A 17,064-nucleotide genomic window follows, 5' to 3' on the forward strand; every position below is an offset into this window, starting at 1 on the left:
CATTTTTGAAAGAGCAAAATGGAAGTTATCAATAAGGTGGTTGAATTTTTTTTTTTTTTTTGTCAGTTGTGGGGCCTGAACTCTGGGCCTGGGTGTTATCCCCCAGCTCTTCAGCTGTAGACCAGCACTCTACCACCTAAGCCTCAGCCCCACTTCCGGCTTTTTCTGCTTATGTGGTACTGAGGAATTGAACCCAGGGCCTCATGCATGCAAGGCCACTGAGCCACCTTCCCAGCCCCTGAATTTTTTTTTTAATTTTAAGAAGGTGACATAAGCCAAGTACCAGTGTGTCTCATGCCTGTAATCCTAGTTCCTCAGAAGGCTGACATCCCAGGATCACACTTCAAAGACAGACAGGGCAGGAAAAACTGTGAGACTCTTTTTTTTTTTTTTTTGGTCGTGGGCCTTGAATTCAGGGCCTGAGTGCTATCTCTGAGCTCTTCAGCTCAAGGCTAGTGTTCTACCATTTGAGTCACAGCACCACTTCCGGTTTTCTGGTGGTTAATTGGAGATAAGAGTCTCACAGACTTTCCTGCCTGGGCTGGCTTTGAACTGCAATTCTCAGATTTCAGCTTCTTGGGTAGTTAGGTTAAAGATGTGAGCCACCCGCACCTGGCCTGTGAGACTCTTATCTCCAATTAACTACCAAACAAAACAAAACAAAACAAACAAAAAACCAATCTGGAAGTAGAGGTGTGGCTCAAGTAGTAGAGTACTAACTTTGAGCCAAAAAGCTTAAGGATAGCACCCAGACCCTGAGTTCAATCCCTAGGACTAGCACACACACACGAGATATAAGTATGTTATGAGGTATGTCCCCACTGCTGTTCCTTGTGTCTGGATATTTTAAGTGTGTATGCCCACAGACCTGAGCCACCATCACATACACACAGCAGTGCCTGAGTCATCCACAGGGGCCTGCATCTTGGACGACATCTTCAGGCTCCGATCTGGTCCTAAGAGTCTGGGTTGTCTGGCTCCTCCTTCTCCCCTCAAAGATCACTCTGCAGTTTCTTCCTTGTATTTGACTGTGCTTCACAGAAAGCATCGCCTTCAAGCTGCCCCAGCCGCTCACAAAACAGAGGAAATTCTGAGAACCTCTGGGCATGAGTCACCACATCTTGTTCAGGAATTGCCATTGCTGCCCACAGCATCACCCACTCTTTTCTAGTGGGACCAAAATAGATACCTCCTTCGGGAGCCCATTGTTTTCTATCCTCTGAGCAATTAAAAAAAGGCAAAGGTAGCTATGTAGCACCAAGGGGCAGAGCACAAAGCCACTGCCTAAAGGAGAGAAGGCACTGTGGGTGGATGAGGAAGACACTGGTGCCAGAAGGAGGATGAAGATAATCTCCTGTCCTGACAGGACTTGTGGTTATTTGCAGATCTATTTGTTTGCTTGTTTATTCATTTGCTAAATGCTTCCTGAGCAATTCCTGTGTATCTTAGCAATACAGACATTACTAAGTTGTCTGCCTCCAAGAACTCGCCCAGGAGAGAAATAACACTCCAAGGAGCATTGTGACTCACGTGAAGCGCTGAGATTCAAGTGTGTGGAAAGTGTTGATGGAGCCCACACCAGGGTTCATTACTCTTGCAAGACCAGTGCATTTAGAGTCAGTTACTATATTAAATTTGCATCTATGTTCACCTCTCTCATTTTTTTTTTTGGTGGAGCTTTCTGCTTGTTAGAATGGTGTTCTACCATTTGACTCACATCTCTATCCCTTAATAGTAATGTTTTTTTTCCGTTGTTGGGTTTGAACCGAAAGCTTCACACTCACTACGCAGACACTATTATACTTGGAACTGTGTCGCTCATCTTAAACACTGCGAATTCTGAATTTAGAATAATATGGGCAGAAGATATCAGCTGTTCTTTGCCCAAGAAATTCAAGAATTTTTCACTTATTAAATCCCTTTAATAACAAACTGCTTGCTCCCACAGTTCCAAGAATCTTAGACACACTATTTATAGATAGTTCTGACTAAGGGCTGCATGTTAAAGCGTGTGTGTGACTCACTTTCCATCTTAAGTGTTCATAAAGAAACTTTCCAAGGAAGGGAGAAAGGAATCTGCTGTATCCAGTTTACGTGTGTGTGTGTGTGTGTGTGTGTGTGTGTGTGTGTGTTTTGCTGAAGATCCAGTCCAGAGCCTTGCCCATGCTATGCAGTCACCACTGAGCTACATCTCCAGCTGTTGGATTTTTTTTTAAATAGTATTTATCTAGGAAGCCTAGGCTGGCCTTGAATTCATAATAATTCTTCCTTGGCCTCACAAAGACAGGGATTAAGGCATTACCATCCCTGGTTCTCTCTCCCCACTTGCCTCCCCCTGTAGTGGAGATTGATTGGAGATTGATTTAGGGCCCTATGTCAGGCTAATGCTTTAAGACTGAGCTACATCTCCCGTCCCTACTATTTTTCAAGGCAAATAGTGTTTCATTTCTGTAATATATATATATATACATATATATATATGTATATGTATATATAAACACAAACCCACCTAATTTGTAAAATATATATTAATTTTTTTTGACTGTGCTAGGGTTTGAACTCAGAGCCTAGGCTCTGTCCCTGAGCCTCTCTGTGCTCAGGGCTAGCACCCTACCACTTGAGCCACAGCACCACTTCCAACTATTTCTGTGTATTTGTGGTACTGAGGAATTGAACCCAGGGCTTCACGCATGCTAGGCAAGCACTCCACCACTAAGCCATATTCCCAGCCCTATTACTTTAAAGTTGATAGTAAGTGATAGATGAGCCCCTGGAAGCAAATTGGCCCTTCTCCCCACAGACAGATCGGCTTATCACATAGCCACGTAAAGAGCACATTTGTAAAATTTGTCTTTGAAGTCCCCGAAATCTAGATTGACGTCAGTTTCTTCCTGCCCCAGCACTTTGAGAGTTTCCCGGGAGTTTTGGGGCCGGGCTGCACGGTGTGACACGTGTCAGCTGCGGGGAGTCTGGGTGGCTTCCCCACCGATGACACCACGCACAGCCTGCCACAGCTGAGTGTTAGTGCGGTATCTGCTTCCGGCCCTGTGGTAGTGACACCCAAATTAGAACAGAAGAGAATCTTTGTACAGAGAAAACTCTTCATAGTAAGGAAAGCAAAACAAAAAGCTTTTAGTGAGGGGGGGAAATTACAATCGTTCTTTTTAAAGAATAAAAAGACAATTTCCCTGACATCTTGGGGACCCACCTGTGGGCAGAGGAGGGGGCACCCCAAGGCCCAGAGTGTCACCTCCCCGTGTTCACACCTGGCTGTCTCTTCTTCACATTTACCGGCCTGTCACTTTCACTTTCCCTCTGGCGGTCTCTCGAGTTCCATTTCTGTGGCACGATTTTCAGTGTCTAGTGCTGGGGGAACCGTGAGCTAGAAAGTGTCAGGAGGCGCACACATCACACACCAGCTTCCTACTTGCAGGGCACGATCAGTAGCTGAGCACTTCCCCTTTGCCAGCCAGGTCCTGATCCACACACTTCCACTTCTGGGAAAACACCCTAGAAGGAAGGGACCCTGGTCAGCCATTCCCATTTTACAGACGAGGAAACTGAGCCCACCAGGCAGTAACTGGCATGTCCTGGAGAGCAAGGAGCTGGTTCATGGGACCCAGATTCTCTGATCTCTTACCATCTCAGATACCATGTGGGTTTCTTGGGCAAGTTCTCAGTGTCATTTTAAGCCACAGTGAACTACCCCCCAACTGCTCTTCTCTGAAAGCAACTTGCATGATGCCTCAGCCCTGTTCCAGGAGAACTGATTATTCATTCCCCTTGATCTCTGAAACACATCTCCGTTTCCTTTGCCTGGGAAGTGATATTCTTTCCATCCCGGACTGTCTGTCTGCCCTCTCATGCAACATACCCCAGCCAGCGAGTGTCTTGTCTTCCCAATGAAAGTTTCTCACTTGTGACTTCAAAGCTTCGGCTCTTAGGTGCTGGTGGCTCACGCCTGTAAGCCTCACTACTCAGGAGGCTGAGATCTGAGAATCGTGGTTTGAAGCCAGTCTAGGCAGACAAATCCAAGAGCCTCTCATCTCTAATTAACCAGCAAAAATCCACAAGAGGAGGTGTAAGTGGTAGAGTACTATCTATGAAAAAATAAAAAAGCAAGTTCAAGCCTTAGTACACACACACACACACACACACACACACACACACACACAAGAAAGAAGAAGTGTGGGTTAATCTGGCAATATTGAGGTGATACAGTGGCTGTTCTGGAATGCCACAAAGCCAAGGCTAGAGAAAAGTCCAAGAGGCTTCCTAGTACAAAGGCAATATTTAACAGGAGGCCTGCCAGCAAAGCGAGTGAAGAGGATAGACACTGTTAAGATAGCCTGAGTGCAATGACTGATCTTATGTGTCAACTTGACTGAGCTATAGGCTACCCAGATACCTGGTGAAACATTATTTCTAACTGTCTGTGAGGTGTGCTTCCAGGATACAATAGCATCTGAATGGAAAGCACTGAGTAGCATTTGCAATAGGTAGGTTGAGTAAAGAAAACTACCCTGACCAACAGTGGTGAGCATTAACCTATCTCTTGAGAGTCTGAAGAAAATAAAAAGGCAGAGAAGGGGGCCCATCTTTTCCTGTCGTAGGCATTGGCAGTTCCCCCAGTTCCCCGGCCTTAGGATTCTGGGAGTTCAGAATCAGTAGCTCACCTGATTCCTAGACATTTTGTCCCAGATTGAATAACACCAGGAGCTTTTTTCCCTTTGATTCTCTAGCTTGCAGGAGGTACATTCTGGGAATTTTCAGCCACCATAATCCCTTGAGCCGATTTCCATTATAACTCTCCTCCTATATAGCTATCTTTGTTGGTTCTGTTTCTGACTAACTCAGTGAGCAGGGCCAAAGACAAAAGATTCAGCAAGTTCTGACTGTTGCACTTAGCTCCACAAAGCTCAAGAGTTCAGGCCCACGAAGGAAGTGGAAGTTTCTGAAGCTGAGCAGACTCTCTATCTGCAACCTTTTGTGTTAAAGGGGGTTAGCCTGAGAGGAATGGAGCATCACAGAGATGTCTTAGGCAGAGAAATGGTGGGATTTTTGCTTTAGAAAGACAGCGTTGAGTTTCTTTCATGTATGTGTTTCTAACGCATTTATAAGATTATTTCTTTGTTGCTTTGTATGTCCCTCCCCCACAGTGTAACCCCCGCTTTCACTATATTTGATGTCAGTATAACATGTGGAGGAGATGGGGACAAACAAGTCGTTTAAGGATTCAGGTGGACCTGTTGCAACAATGAGAAGTACAAAATGTCATGTCAAAACCAGCTTTACAATGTCGGTGTGGGGGGGGGGGAGGGGGGTATGATTGGGTGGGGGGGAGGGGGGAGGCTGGGAAGGGAGGTGAAGTGTAAACAAAGGAGGAGGCTGCAATGCTTGGTAAGAAATGTATGCATTATCCTGCCCATGTAATTGTAACCCCTCTGTACAGTATGTTCTCAAATAAAATAAAATTAAATTAAAAAAAAAAAAAAAAGAAAGACAGCATTGAAGACAGACCAGATGAGAGGCAGGAGCGGGTGGTAGCTGCTGATGGGAGGCGGATGCCTAACCTCTGGAGGTCTCAGTTTCTGCAGGTATAAAACGGGCCTAATACAGATTCCACAGGGTAGCTGTAGAGGCTACCTAACAAGATAACTGGCCTAAAGGATATATGAGAGGCTCAATAAAACACAACTTGCCGAACAAATCGGAGGCCCCTTAAACTTCCATATGGATACCTTACAGGATGCTCAAACTCTCCATGTCCCAAATTGTCTCCTCGGCCCTCGTGGGTCTCCTTTGTTTCTTCTTCAATGGACATCACCACCGTCTAGCCAACCACCCAGGAAGTTGGTGTCTCCCTTGCACCCAAATGAAGCCTTGACTCTGAAAATTACAAATACTAAATTCCCTTGACAGGAGCAACTTCTCTTCCTACTCACTGGCCACACCCTCAGCCTAGATTCCTAGGACGGCCTTCTCCTGCTTTGGGTTTGAAACAGATGTATGGCAGGGCACAGAAGGTCAAAGGGCACAGGAACAGGATACAGACAGCACACATGGAAGGACAGGTGGATGCACCACAGTTAAGAACACATCCATTTTAGATTATCTAGATCCCAATCCTGGCTCCAACTGTGTAGATCTGGGAAAGTCACAAAACCCATCTATGCCGTAGATCCTTTGTCTATAAAATGGAGATAAGAAAAATGCCTCATGAAGTAATTATTACATAGTTCTCACCTACAATTATGCTACTATTGTATCACCACATCATATGATGTATTTTTATTGGGTATCCTATATTTATATTTATAATAGATAATATGATCATATTAATTATAGTACTGGCAATGGTTGGTGTCATCACTTTTGGTTTCCTATCATTTACCATGTTTTTTTTGGTGCCAGTACTCAGGCCAAAATTCAGGGCCTTGATTTTTGCTTGTCTTTTTTTGTTCAGCACTGGCACTTTACCACTTGAGTCACATCTCCAGTTCTGACTTTTTGCTGGCCCAATTGGAGATGAGTTCAGCAAATTTGTCTGCCCAGGCTGGCTTTGAACCATGATCCTCAGAGCTCAACCTTCTGAGTAGCTAGGATTACAGTTATAAGCCTACCAGCACCCAGCTTCCCATAACCTTTCTTTTGGTCAGTCATGGGGCTTAACTCAGGGCCTAAGCACTGTCCCTGGGCTTTTCTGCTCAAGGTTAATGCTCTACCACTTTGACCCACAACTGTACTTCTGGTTTTCTGATGGTTAATTGGAGATAAGAGTTCACAAACTTTCCTTCCCAGGCTGGCTTTGAACCTCGATCCTCAGATCTCAGCCTCCTGAGTAGCTAGGATTACAGGCGTGAGCTACCAATGCCCAGTTATAAATTTTTCTTTTCTGTTTTACTTCTGCTATTAAGTCTTTATTTCACATCTTACTTATTTGCCTGGTTTTTCTTTAAAAATCTTGGGGGAAATCCCATTTTTATCCAGTTGAAAAAGTCTCATTAACAATACAATCTAATTTCTCAGAAGATTTTGTCTCTTTGCTGAAGACGGTGAGTGGAATTTGCCATTTTACCACATCTCTACTAAAAATAGGATTTTGCCCCAAGAAATTGGTTTCAAAGATTTGAGGGAAAACAGTTTTCAGATTACAGAGAAAGACCAAAAATATATTTTACCACCAACACCCTTGTTTTTCTTATCTGATAACACTTTAATTTTAATGAGGTTGACATTCTGTGGTAAGTATGTGGTTAACTCTTTCATACACTGAAGCTTGTTTTCAATTGAAGGGAGTCAGTTAGAAAATCACTAGGCCCAACCATTCATTTATTGAGGCTATTGAGATTTGCAGGCTTAAAAATTTTGAGACTGCTGTGTAGAAGGATATTTTTGGTTCCATGTCTTCTTGTTTCTCAAAGTAAAAAGATAATACCTAAATCACCCAACGAGAGTTGATTATTCTCTGGAAAGGTTTACCAGTGAGTCACTCCTGTATGGCTTATGGAAACTTAGATCATTTGACATAGCTAAAGGCAGCCAGGCCATACACTTGGTCACATTTCTGGGAACTAAGGACTGACAAATATTAAAAACTGATCCTGTGTCTGGTGATATTACCTAATTGGCAGTACTTCTAATATCTTAAGTATCTCATGTTTTCCACATACATAATAAAATGCCTCACAATTTTAACTTTTATATCAGTTAGTACTTAATCAAATTACCCATTAGTAGGTCCTTCCAAAGCTAATTGGAGTGAGAAAAATTCAAAGATATCACTAGAAGTTTAAGTATCTTTGGGGAGAAATAAGCTTAAGGAAAGAGATAAAAGGCAAAGTGGAGCTGGGAGCTGGTGGTTCATGCCTACGTACTCAGGAGGCTGAGTCCTCAGGATCAAGGTTCAAAGTCAGCCTGGGCAGGAAAGGCCATGAGACTCTTATCTCCAATTAGCCAGTTAAAACCAGAAGTGGAGCTGTGGCTTGAAGTGATAGAGTGCTAGCCTTGGGCAAAAAAAATCTCAAGGACAGTACCCAGGCCCTGAGTTCAAGCATCATAATGGAACAACAACAACCAAACCAGCCGAGTAGACAGATAACATAACATATCAGCCATTTAATTGTGAACTAGTAATGGCTTAGAAATAGAAAAATGATTTATATATGTGCATGTATCTATATGACATATACATCACATATGTATGTGATATATATCACAAATATTACATAACATATATGTGATATATTATATAGAGAGAAAATAATAGATGGTAGTGTCCAATAATAAAAAACGACTAAAAATATTCAACTGACCATTGTCCTTTGGTTGACAGTGGTCAGGATTTGTGACATTTTAAAATATTTGAAGCCGGGCGCTGGTGGCTCACGCCTGTAATCCTAGCTACTCAGGAGGCTGAGATCTGAGGATCATGGTTCAAAGCCAGCCCAGACAGGAGAGACCGTGAGACTCCTATCTCCAATAAACCACCAGAAAACCGGAAGTGGTGCTGTAGCTCAAGTGGTAGAGCGCTTGGCACTGTAGCTCAAGTGGTAGAGCGCTCGCCTTGAGCTGAAGAGCTGAGGGACAGCGCCTAGGCCCAGAGTTCAAGCCCCACAACTGCCAAAATAAAATAAAATAAAATAAAATATTTGAAATCTATTATAATCTATTATATTGACACACATTATAATCTATTATAATGTACTCATGTGCATATAGGTGAGAGGAAATTAATTCAGCGTTCTTATCTAAATAGTCCTTGAAAGATGGATTCAAAAGAAACTCTAGTCCCTGCTTCTGACACAATCAGGCTTTAAGTAATTACTATCTTTAATATTTAAGTAATTACTATCTTTAGTATTTTTTTCAATTCACAATGTAACTTTATGTTATCTTATTACTTCATTCTAAAACCACAATTGTTTGAAAAGTAGTCCTAAAACAACCATTAAAATTTGTGAAGTGCTTCACAGATCTCTTTCACTTATAATTTTTCAACTGAGGCTCAAATTTCTGTTAGTCATGCCCTTACAATTCATATTCCAGTGAAAGATTTTACCTGTAGCCCATGGAATAAAGCATTCTATTTCACATGACATTTCTACTGGAATGGCCTGTTCTACTGCCAGGTGAACTTCTCACACACCCTATAAACACTGAATAATTAAGGCAGCCTTCATTCCATTCCTGAATTCCCAAGAGAAACCCCCAGGTCAGAGGCCCAGAAGGACAAATCAGAATGGACAAGGCAATGAGCTAGTGTTGGAGAAGCTCCTGTGTTCCCATGGTTGTTTATGGCTTCAGAAGAATCTTCCCTCTGCTAGTTCATTCCTCTTGCCAAGCATTTAGTGTATTTTACACAAATGCTTACTGGATAAAAGAGAGTAAAGGGGGATTTAGTGGTGGTGGCATAACCAGAGAGAAATCACAAAGGAGGGCACATCGGATTTCATTTCTAGGCTACTAGGCCAGGGCCTTGGTTAATTCCATGGTGTATGGTGCTTATTTGGATAGTATTTTAAGGATACTGGAGGAGTGGACAGAGAGACAGAGAAATGGTGGCATGCTATAGCCACACAGGTGGGCCACTGGGGGAGATATCAGCAAATCTTGAAAGTCACTGGCAATGAAGGAGATGAGTATAAGAGCATCGTCCACATTGAAGGAGTCAACCTGGGAGTTGGTAGGTTAGAGAGCAAAGGAGAAATGGAATTAGAAAGTGATACGGAGCAGCTGGGAAGGTGGCTTAGTGGCAGAGTGCTTGCCTCGCATGCATGAGGCCCTGGGTTTGATTCTTAAGCACCACATAAGCAGAAAAAAAAAGCTGGAAGTAGCGCTGTGGTTCAAGTGGTAGAGTGATAGCCTTGAGCAAAAAAATGTTCAGGGACAGTGCCCAGGCCCTGAGTTCAAGCCCCAAGACCAGCAAAAAAAGAAAAGAAAAGTGTGTGGAAGTTTTCATGGCTGCGGACTCAGATGATAAAAGTCCCTTAGAGAAATAGAGACAGGAAGAAAAACAGTGGAGTGTTTGTATGTTTATTTTTTTAAAAAATATTTTCCTATTCCATATTTGCTTCTTCTGGACATATTGTTTGCTATCTGAAAGAATCTCCTACAAGTAAAAGTAATTTTTTTTTCCCCAAAGGCAAAAATGAGGACAATAGTAACAGACAAACGTGTGATTCTTATCCCCACAGCCTTTAGCTGGATCTCTGTAGATCTCAAGTAGGGTTGACAATATCGATCTTTGGGGGCCACAAGAATTGAAGGTAATAGACACACAAACAGGGCTCACAGGCCACGGCGAGGATTACATAAGTAACCCCAAATGGAAGACCAGAGTTCTCTGACATCTTCAAAGATAATGATCGGAATTAAACCACAACACCCCACAAACACTTCTCAGCATGCAGATAGTTTAGATAGTTAAGATTCCTCTCTGTGAGAGACAACCTTTAAAGTGGGGAAGGGGGCTGAAAATCACCCCGAGGTTTCCTGCTTCCCTGAGATGGAATGTCTTGGAACTGGAAGTCAAGAGACTTGCTGGCCACCAGTTCGTGGAAATGCCTGCAGCCTCAGTTTCCTTATCAGCCACTCTATCAGTTCTACCAGATTGTTTTGATTCTGTTAAAAGTGTATTCTACAGTGTTTTTGTTTTATACCCAAACATCTACTTTCTTTAAGGACCAGCCACTGATTTGGGTTTCCTGGGAAAGTTGGTGACAGCTTTGATGTTACCTTTGCGCTTCCCATTGGATTTGATGCAGAAGAGAACAACTTCGAGATTCAGACCAAATCATTTCCTTTATGCCAGTCCTGGGGCTTGAACTCTGGGCCTGGGCACTGTCTTTGAGCTTTTGTGTTCAAGGCTAGCTCTCTACTACTTAAGCCACAACTCCACTTCTGGCTTTTTGGATAGTTCATTGGAGTTAAGTTTTACAATCTTTCCTGCTTAGGCTGACGTAGAACCTTGATCCTCAGATCTCAGCCTCCTGAGTAGCTAGAATTGCAGGTGTGACCCACTGGGGCCCAGCAGATCACCTTTCCCTGGTGATTCAAGTTCAGAATGTACTCACAATTCCTTTGCCATACTGGGTACATGGTCAGCTAGCAGTTGCTATGCTCAGAGACTGGTTCAAATCTCCATCTTCCCTCTCGACTGTATAGAAGGAAGAAAGGAAAGACACCAGGACTTAAGTCATTTTCTCAGTGCTGGCTGGGTGATAGGGGAAAAATATACCTTTATCTTTGATTCACCCAATGAGCAAAGAATTTTTATCTCAGACTCAATCCACATCCTTTGGAAGCCCCCTTCCTTATCTATATTTCGTGTCATTCATATGGGCCACAGGGTCAGACAAGATCTTATTTTGAACATTAGAAAAAACAATCAGAACATCAACCCTGCCCACAAATGTTTCTCACTCACCCACCTTTCCTCCAGCTGTAGAATTAGATCATGAGTAAAATACTGGGGTCAAACAGCTCTGCAAGTTCAGTTAGCAGCACCGAGGCCCTGGTTATGTGAATGCATAATCAGGAAGGAGGCAGCTAGAAGGCAGAAGACCCCAGCAACACCTTTTCTCTAAATCCATGCTACTGGACATGTGGTACGTGGATGAGAAGCACCAATATTCTTTGGGAGTTTATTAAAGATCAAGTTGGGTGATGAAGAGGAAGAAAAAGAAAGAGGAGAAGAAGAAAGAGGAGGAAGATGGGGACATTGAGTCTTCAATAATCTATAGGTAGAGGACCCACAGTAGCAAAAGCAGTGTGTCCTAGTGCCCCATGGTGACTCACCATTCTACTCCATGCACAGTGTGCTGCAGCCAGAGGAAGGCATGTCCCACTTACGGACCCTGGTATTTGCCCAAGTATGTCCGTCAAGGGAGGGCCACGTTCCCATAGTCTGTAGCGTTCCAGCTGTGTAGAGAATTCCTGGAGATAACAAATGACACATTCGATATCAGAAGGACTCAGTATAACTCTTGGTACACATCTCATCCCTCAAGGGTTATCAGGGAAATAATTACTTCTAGCTGCCTCTTTCCTCCTCTACCCCTGTGTTAGGCATAAAAGCTAAAAGCCCCCATGTACTGGTGGCTCACACCTGTCATCCTAGCTACTCAGAAGGCTGAGATCTGGAGATCACGGTTCAAAGCCAGCCTGGGCAGGAAAGTCCGTGAAACTCTTATCTCCAATTAACCACTAGAAAACTGGAAGTGGTGCTGTGGTTCAAGTGGTAGAGTGCTGGCTTTGAGTTGAAGAGCTCAGGGATAGTGCCCAGGCCCAGAGTTCAAGTCTCAAGACAAAAAAAAAAAAAAAAAAAAAGGCTAAAAGGTAAGGGGGCCATATCAATATTGATTCATCTTGGATCTTACAGTAGGATTCTCCTCCTGGGAGCCCCATTTTCTAAGCCCCAAGCATTTACACTTCTCTATCTCTTACTCCCAAATTAGTAATCTCATATTTTTTCTCTATTCCAAGCACCAAACATCCTCAGAAATGAGAATGTCATCTAAATCTACACTTGTACTGAGACTTAAAAATTACAGAGAAGAAGCTGATCATAGTAGTGCATACCTGGAATCCCAGATGCATGGGAGAGAGGTGGTAGGATTATGGTTGGAGGCCAGTCCAGACAAAAGACAGTCAGAACCTATGCCAAAAACAAGCTGGGCTTGAGTGGTATATGTGTGTAATCCCAGCTTTGTAGAAGGCGTAAGTAAAAGGATGGCAGCTTTAGCTGTCCATGCCAGGTCTGGACAAAAACAAGACCCTAAATGGAAAAGGAACTCCAGAAAAGAGCTCAGTGTTTGGCACAAGTGGTAGAGTGATTCCTGGCAATCACTGGTCCAGAGATCTGAGGATTGTGGTTCAAAGCCAGCCTGGGCATGAAAGTCCATGAAACACTTATCTCCAGTTAACCACCAGAAAAAACTGGAAGTGGTGCTGTAGCTCAAAGTGGTACAGCACTAGCCTTGAACAAAAGAGCTCAGGGACAGCACCCAGGTCCTGAGTTCAAGAACCATGACCACCACCACCAACAACAAAAAGTTAATCTGGAAAGATAGGAACAAGAGTAAAAACAGAAAGAAGCTTGTGTTCACTGAAGTTGGAGTTCTTCAGAGTTTTTGATGACTGGAACTAGAGAACAGGAGCAGATCATGCTGTGCTATTAATTTAAAAAGAATCAGAGCATAGAGATAATAGAGCTTTTGTTAATGGAATAAGCGGAAATTTTAATTATTTCTCTTGGGAGACTTCTAGACAAAGTATGTTCTCAGATGTTGTATGTTAAAGAGCTCAAAACAAAACAAAATAAAACAAAAAACAGATTCACTCATTTTAGCTTATGGGGAAGAAAAGTCACCCCTGGCTGGGTGCTGGTAATCCTATTTACTCAGAAGGCTGAGATCTGAGGATTGCAGTTCAAAGCCAGCTCAGGCAGGAAAGTCCATGAGATTCTTATCTCAAATTAACCACTCAAAAACTGGAAGTGGAGCTGTGCTCAAAGAGGTAGAGGGGCTGGGAAGGTGGCTCAGTGGTAGAGTGCTTGCCTTGCATGTATGAGGCCCTGGGTTCAATTCCTCAGCCCCACATAAGCAGAAAAAGCTGAAGTGGCACTGTGGCTCAAGTGGCAGAGCGCTAACCTTGAGCTGAAGAGCTGAGGTACAGAGATTAGGCCCCACAACTGACAAACAACAACAACAACAACAACAAAAACCTAAAGAGGTAGATATTGGCAAAGCCTTTCAGGAAAAGGATTATTAAACTCTGCTTGTTCTTCAGCAACAGGCCCGTAAGTTTCCATATTTGAATTCCAGGGAAATGTCTTTTCTTTTTTTTTTTTCTTTCTTTCTTTCTTTCTTTTTTTTAATGAAAGGAAAGCTTAAGAGTTCTGTAACATCTCATTGTCCTTACATGACCTTCTCAATGCTTGGTGTTGACTTTGGAAATTTCCATGCTTTAATCTAGAAAAACACACCACCACTTATTATTGAATTTTTTCTTTTTTTTTGGGGGGGGTGGTCCGGTCGTGGGGCCTGAACTCTGGGCCTGGGCGCTGTCCCTCAGCTCTTCAGCTCAAGGTTAGCACTCTACCACTTGAGCCACAGCGCCACTTCCGGCTTTTTTCTTTTTGCTTATGTGGTGCTGAGGAATCGAACCCAGGGCCTCAGGCATGCAAGGCAAGCACTCTACCACTGAGCCACCTTCCCAGCCCTACACACCACATTTTATCACCTTGTTTCTGCCTTCTAATAGATCCCAGCCTTCTATAAGAAGTCACTACTCTGATTTCTCTGTATGTACATCTGCCTTTTTGCTGGGTACCTGTAGTTTATGTCTATAATCTTGGCTACTCAGGAGGCTGAGAGCTGAGGATTGCTGTTTGAAGCCAGCCCAGGGAGGAAAGTCTATGAGATTTTTTTTTTTTTTATCTCCAGTGAACCACTGTTAAACTGTTGTGGCACAAGAGGTAGAGTTAGTGGGAAGGGTGTCATAGACACACTAAATATTCTGAGAATCATCACAATAATGTAAGAAAGGTAGTATAGTCAGAAGGGAAGAGAGTTGAGTTTCAAAGTCCTAGCTGGACAAGCATACTAGCTACTGAGTTTATAGTTCATCTCAGCGTTCTTTTCTGTAATAATTGTTTCACTGATTTAAAAATTGAACAGCAGCTGGGAAGTTGGCTCAGTGGTAGAGCGCTTGCCTTGCATGCCTGAGGCCCTGGGTTCAATTCCTCAGCACCACATAAGCAAAAAGAAAAAAGCCGGAAGTGGCACTGTGGCTCAAGTGGTAGAGCGCTAGCCTTGAGCTGAAGAGCTGAGGGACAGCGCCCAGGCCCAGAGTTCAGGCCCCACGACTGGACCCAAAAAAATAAAAAATAAAAAAATAAAAATTAACAGCATACTAAGGAACCTTGCAAAGGACTCAGCAAACAGTAAATATGGCACAATGGATGTTAGTTCTGCTTCTTTTCACTGTCCAGAGAAAGCGAATGGTAATTCAGATAGTGATGAGGACTGAAATTGGCCTTCACCTTCAGTTCCTAACAAAGGTCTCTGTAGCCCATATCATTGCTTTTGTTTGCTGGCACTTACCATCTGTCAACGCCAGAATACAAAAAGAGAGGAGGACCAAGGGATGCGAGGGAAGAAGAAAGCCGTGTGAACTTGAGGGACAAATATATCTATGTCATTAACATGAGCCGTATTCAGAAATACCATCTTATTAGTTTCTACTCACCTACTTTGAGATCGATGTGGGTAGACACTTCTGAACCATTTCTAATATAAAGATTAAAAAGGAAACACATGGTGACTCTTTTCTAGGAAAACATAAGAATATATATATATATATATATATATATATAGAGAGAGAGAGAGAGAGAGAGAGAGAGAGAGAGAGAGAGAGAGAGAGAGAGAGAGAGAGAGAGAGAGAGAGAGAGATCTGTGAAAGCGAAGAAATACGTGATTAAGTCATTCATTGATCAACTCTGGGAGTGAGTGAGTGCGGCCTGCTGAATGAACATATTCCTCTCTCTGCCCAGAGCTGTGTGACAGTGACCCGCCACACGTCAGCCATGCTGCCTTTAAAGCCCTCACCTACAACAAGGGCACCATGTTAAACTGTGACTGCAAAGCTGGGTTCCGGAGAGTAAGCTACGGCTCGTCCTATATGACCTGTTCAGAAAACTCATCTTGGGACAACAGATGCCAATGTGTAAGGATTTGTAAGTGATTCCTTTTGTCACTAAAACCTTATTTGAAAGGAAAGGGATTTCCAGGGTAGTGTGGGACAGAGCTAAACTTTTGTTCACTCATACCAATAGACAAAACAAGGCAGGCCCCTTCTCCAGGATAACTCGTATGAGGGATTTCTAGAAGAATAACTCATTAAACAATTTGGGTTGTTATTTGGACGCGAGAGTCTCACGATTTAGCTCAGGCTCCAGTCTAAAGCACAGTCCTCCTGCCTTAACCTCCCAAATACAAGGATTTCAGGGATGGGCCACCATATCCAGCATACACAGCTATTTAATGAGGGTCTGACTCCTCCTAGTTGCAAGGAATGTCCCAAGCTAGCTAAATCTTAGTCCTTCTAAGATCAGAACTTGGTTGTTGACCTTTCCACTTTGAATCCTGAAAGCCCTCTCAATGGGATCTCTATCCCTCCAAGGTTTCTTATCCACCCGGTGTGTACTTAGAATATGCAAATAAGGGAGGACCATTCATCCTGATATCCAAGCCCTGGCAAGTGAGTAAACCAGGGGTGTGTGGAGTTTGAATATGGCTGCTTTGTTGAAGCACCTCATCAACTTATTTTACCCAGCAGATCCTTCCCTTTCTCTAAACTGGAGCTCTGAACCCCATCTCCTTTGGGATACTTTGATACAACCCTTTTCAATAGATGCCTTCTTTTTTATTTTTTTAATTTTTATTTTGCCTGTCATGGGGCTTAAACTCAGGGCCTGAGCACTGTCTCTGAGCTTCTTTGGCTCAAGGCTAGTGCTCTACCACTTGAGCCACAATGCCACTTCAGGCTTTTTTCTGTTTATGTGGTACTGACGAATCAAACCCAGGGCGTCATGCATGCTAGGCAAGCACTCTACCACTGAGCCACACTCCCAGCCTGATGCGTTCTTTTTTAAATTTTTTTTTGGGGGGTCCGGTCATGGGGCCTGAACTCTGGGCCTGGGTGCTGTCCCTCAGCTCTTCAGCTCAAGGCTAGTGCTCTACCACTTGAGCCACAGCACCACTTCCGGCTTTTTTCTTTTGCTTATGTGGTGCTAAGGAATCGAACCCAGGGCCTCATGAATGCAAGGCAAGCACTCTACCACTGAGCCACCTTCCCAGCCCCTCTTTTTTAAATTTTTGACAATAAAGAAAAATAACAACCTGTTTCCCTTTCTTAGAGTTCATTTTGATAACTATCATTTTATATAATAGATATCTTCTTGTCATTGGTTTATGATCACATCCCTTCAGCTTTAAGAGCTTTGAACTGTGTTAGGAGAGAGGAGGATTCATTGGGTTGTGGAATCAGATCAAACCTGTC

The 17,064-nt window shown here is 43.2% G+C and overlaps 1 protein-coding gene across 3 annotated transcripts in view; it reads left to right on the top strand.

Moving 5' to 3' along the window:
* Il2ra (interleukin 2 receptor subunit alpha) overlaps nt 1-17,064 on the top strand; it is a 36,823-nt gene that overhangs the window by 8,068 nt on the left and 11,691 nt on the right. For all 3 annotated transcript variants that reach the window (XM_069990531.1, XM_069990533.1, XM_069990532.1), the window contains exon 2: nt 15,557-15,739. In XM_069990531.1, the coding sequence (XP_069846632.1) occupies nt 15,557-15,739 (183 nt within the window). The remainder of the gene's footprint in view (nt 1-15,556; nt 15,740-17,064) is intronic.

The sequence above is a fragment of the Dipodomys merriami genome, unplaced genomic scaffold (genome assembly GCF_024711535.1).
Source record: "Dipodomys merriami isolate MVZ:Mamm:240054 unplaced genomic scaffold, mDipMer1.0.p SCAF_4, whole genome shotgun sequence".
Taxonomy (NCBI): domain Eukaryota; kingdom Metazoa; phylum Chordata; class Mammalia; order Rodentia; family Heteromyidae; genus Dipodomys; species Dipodomys merriami.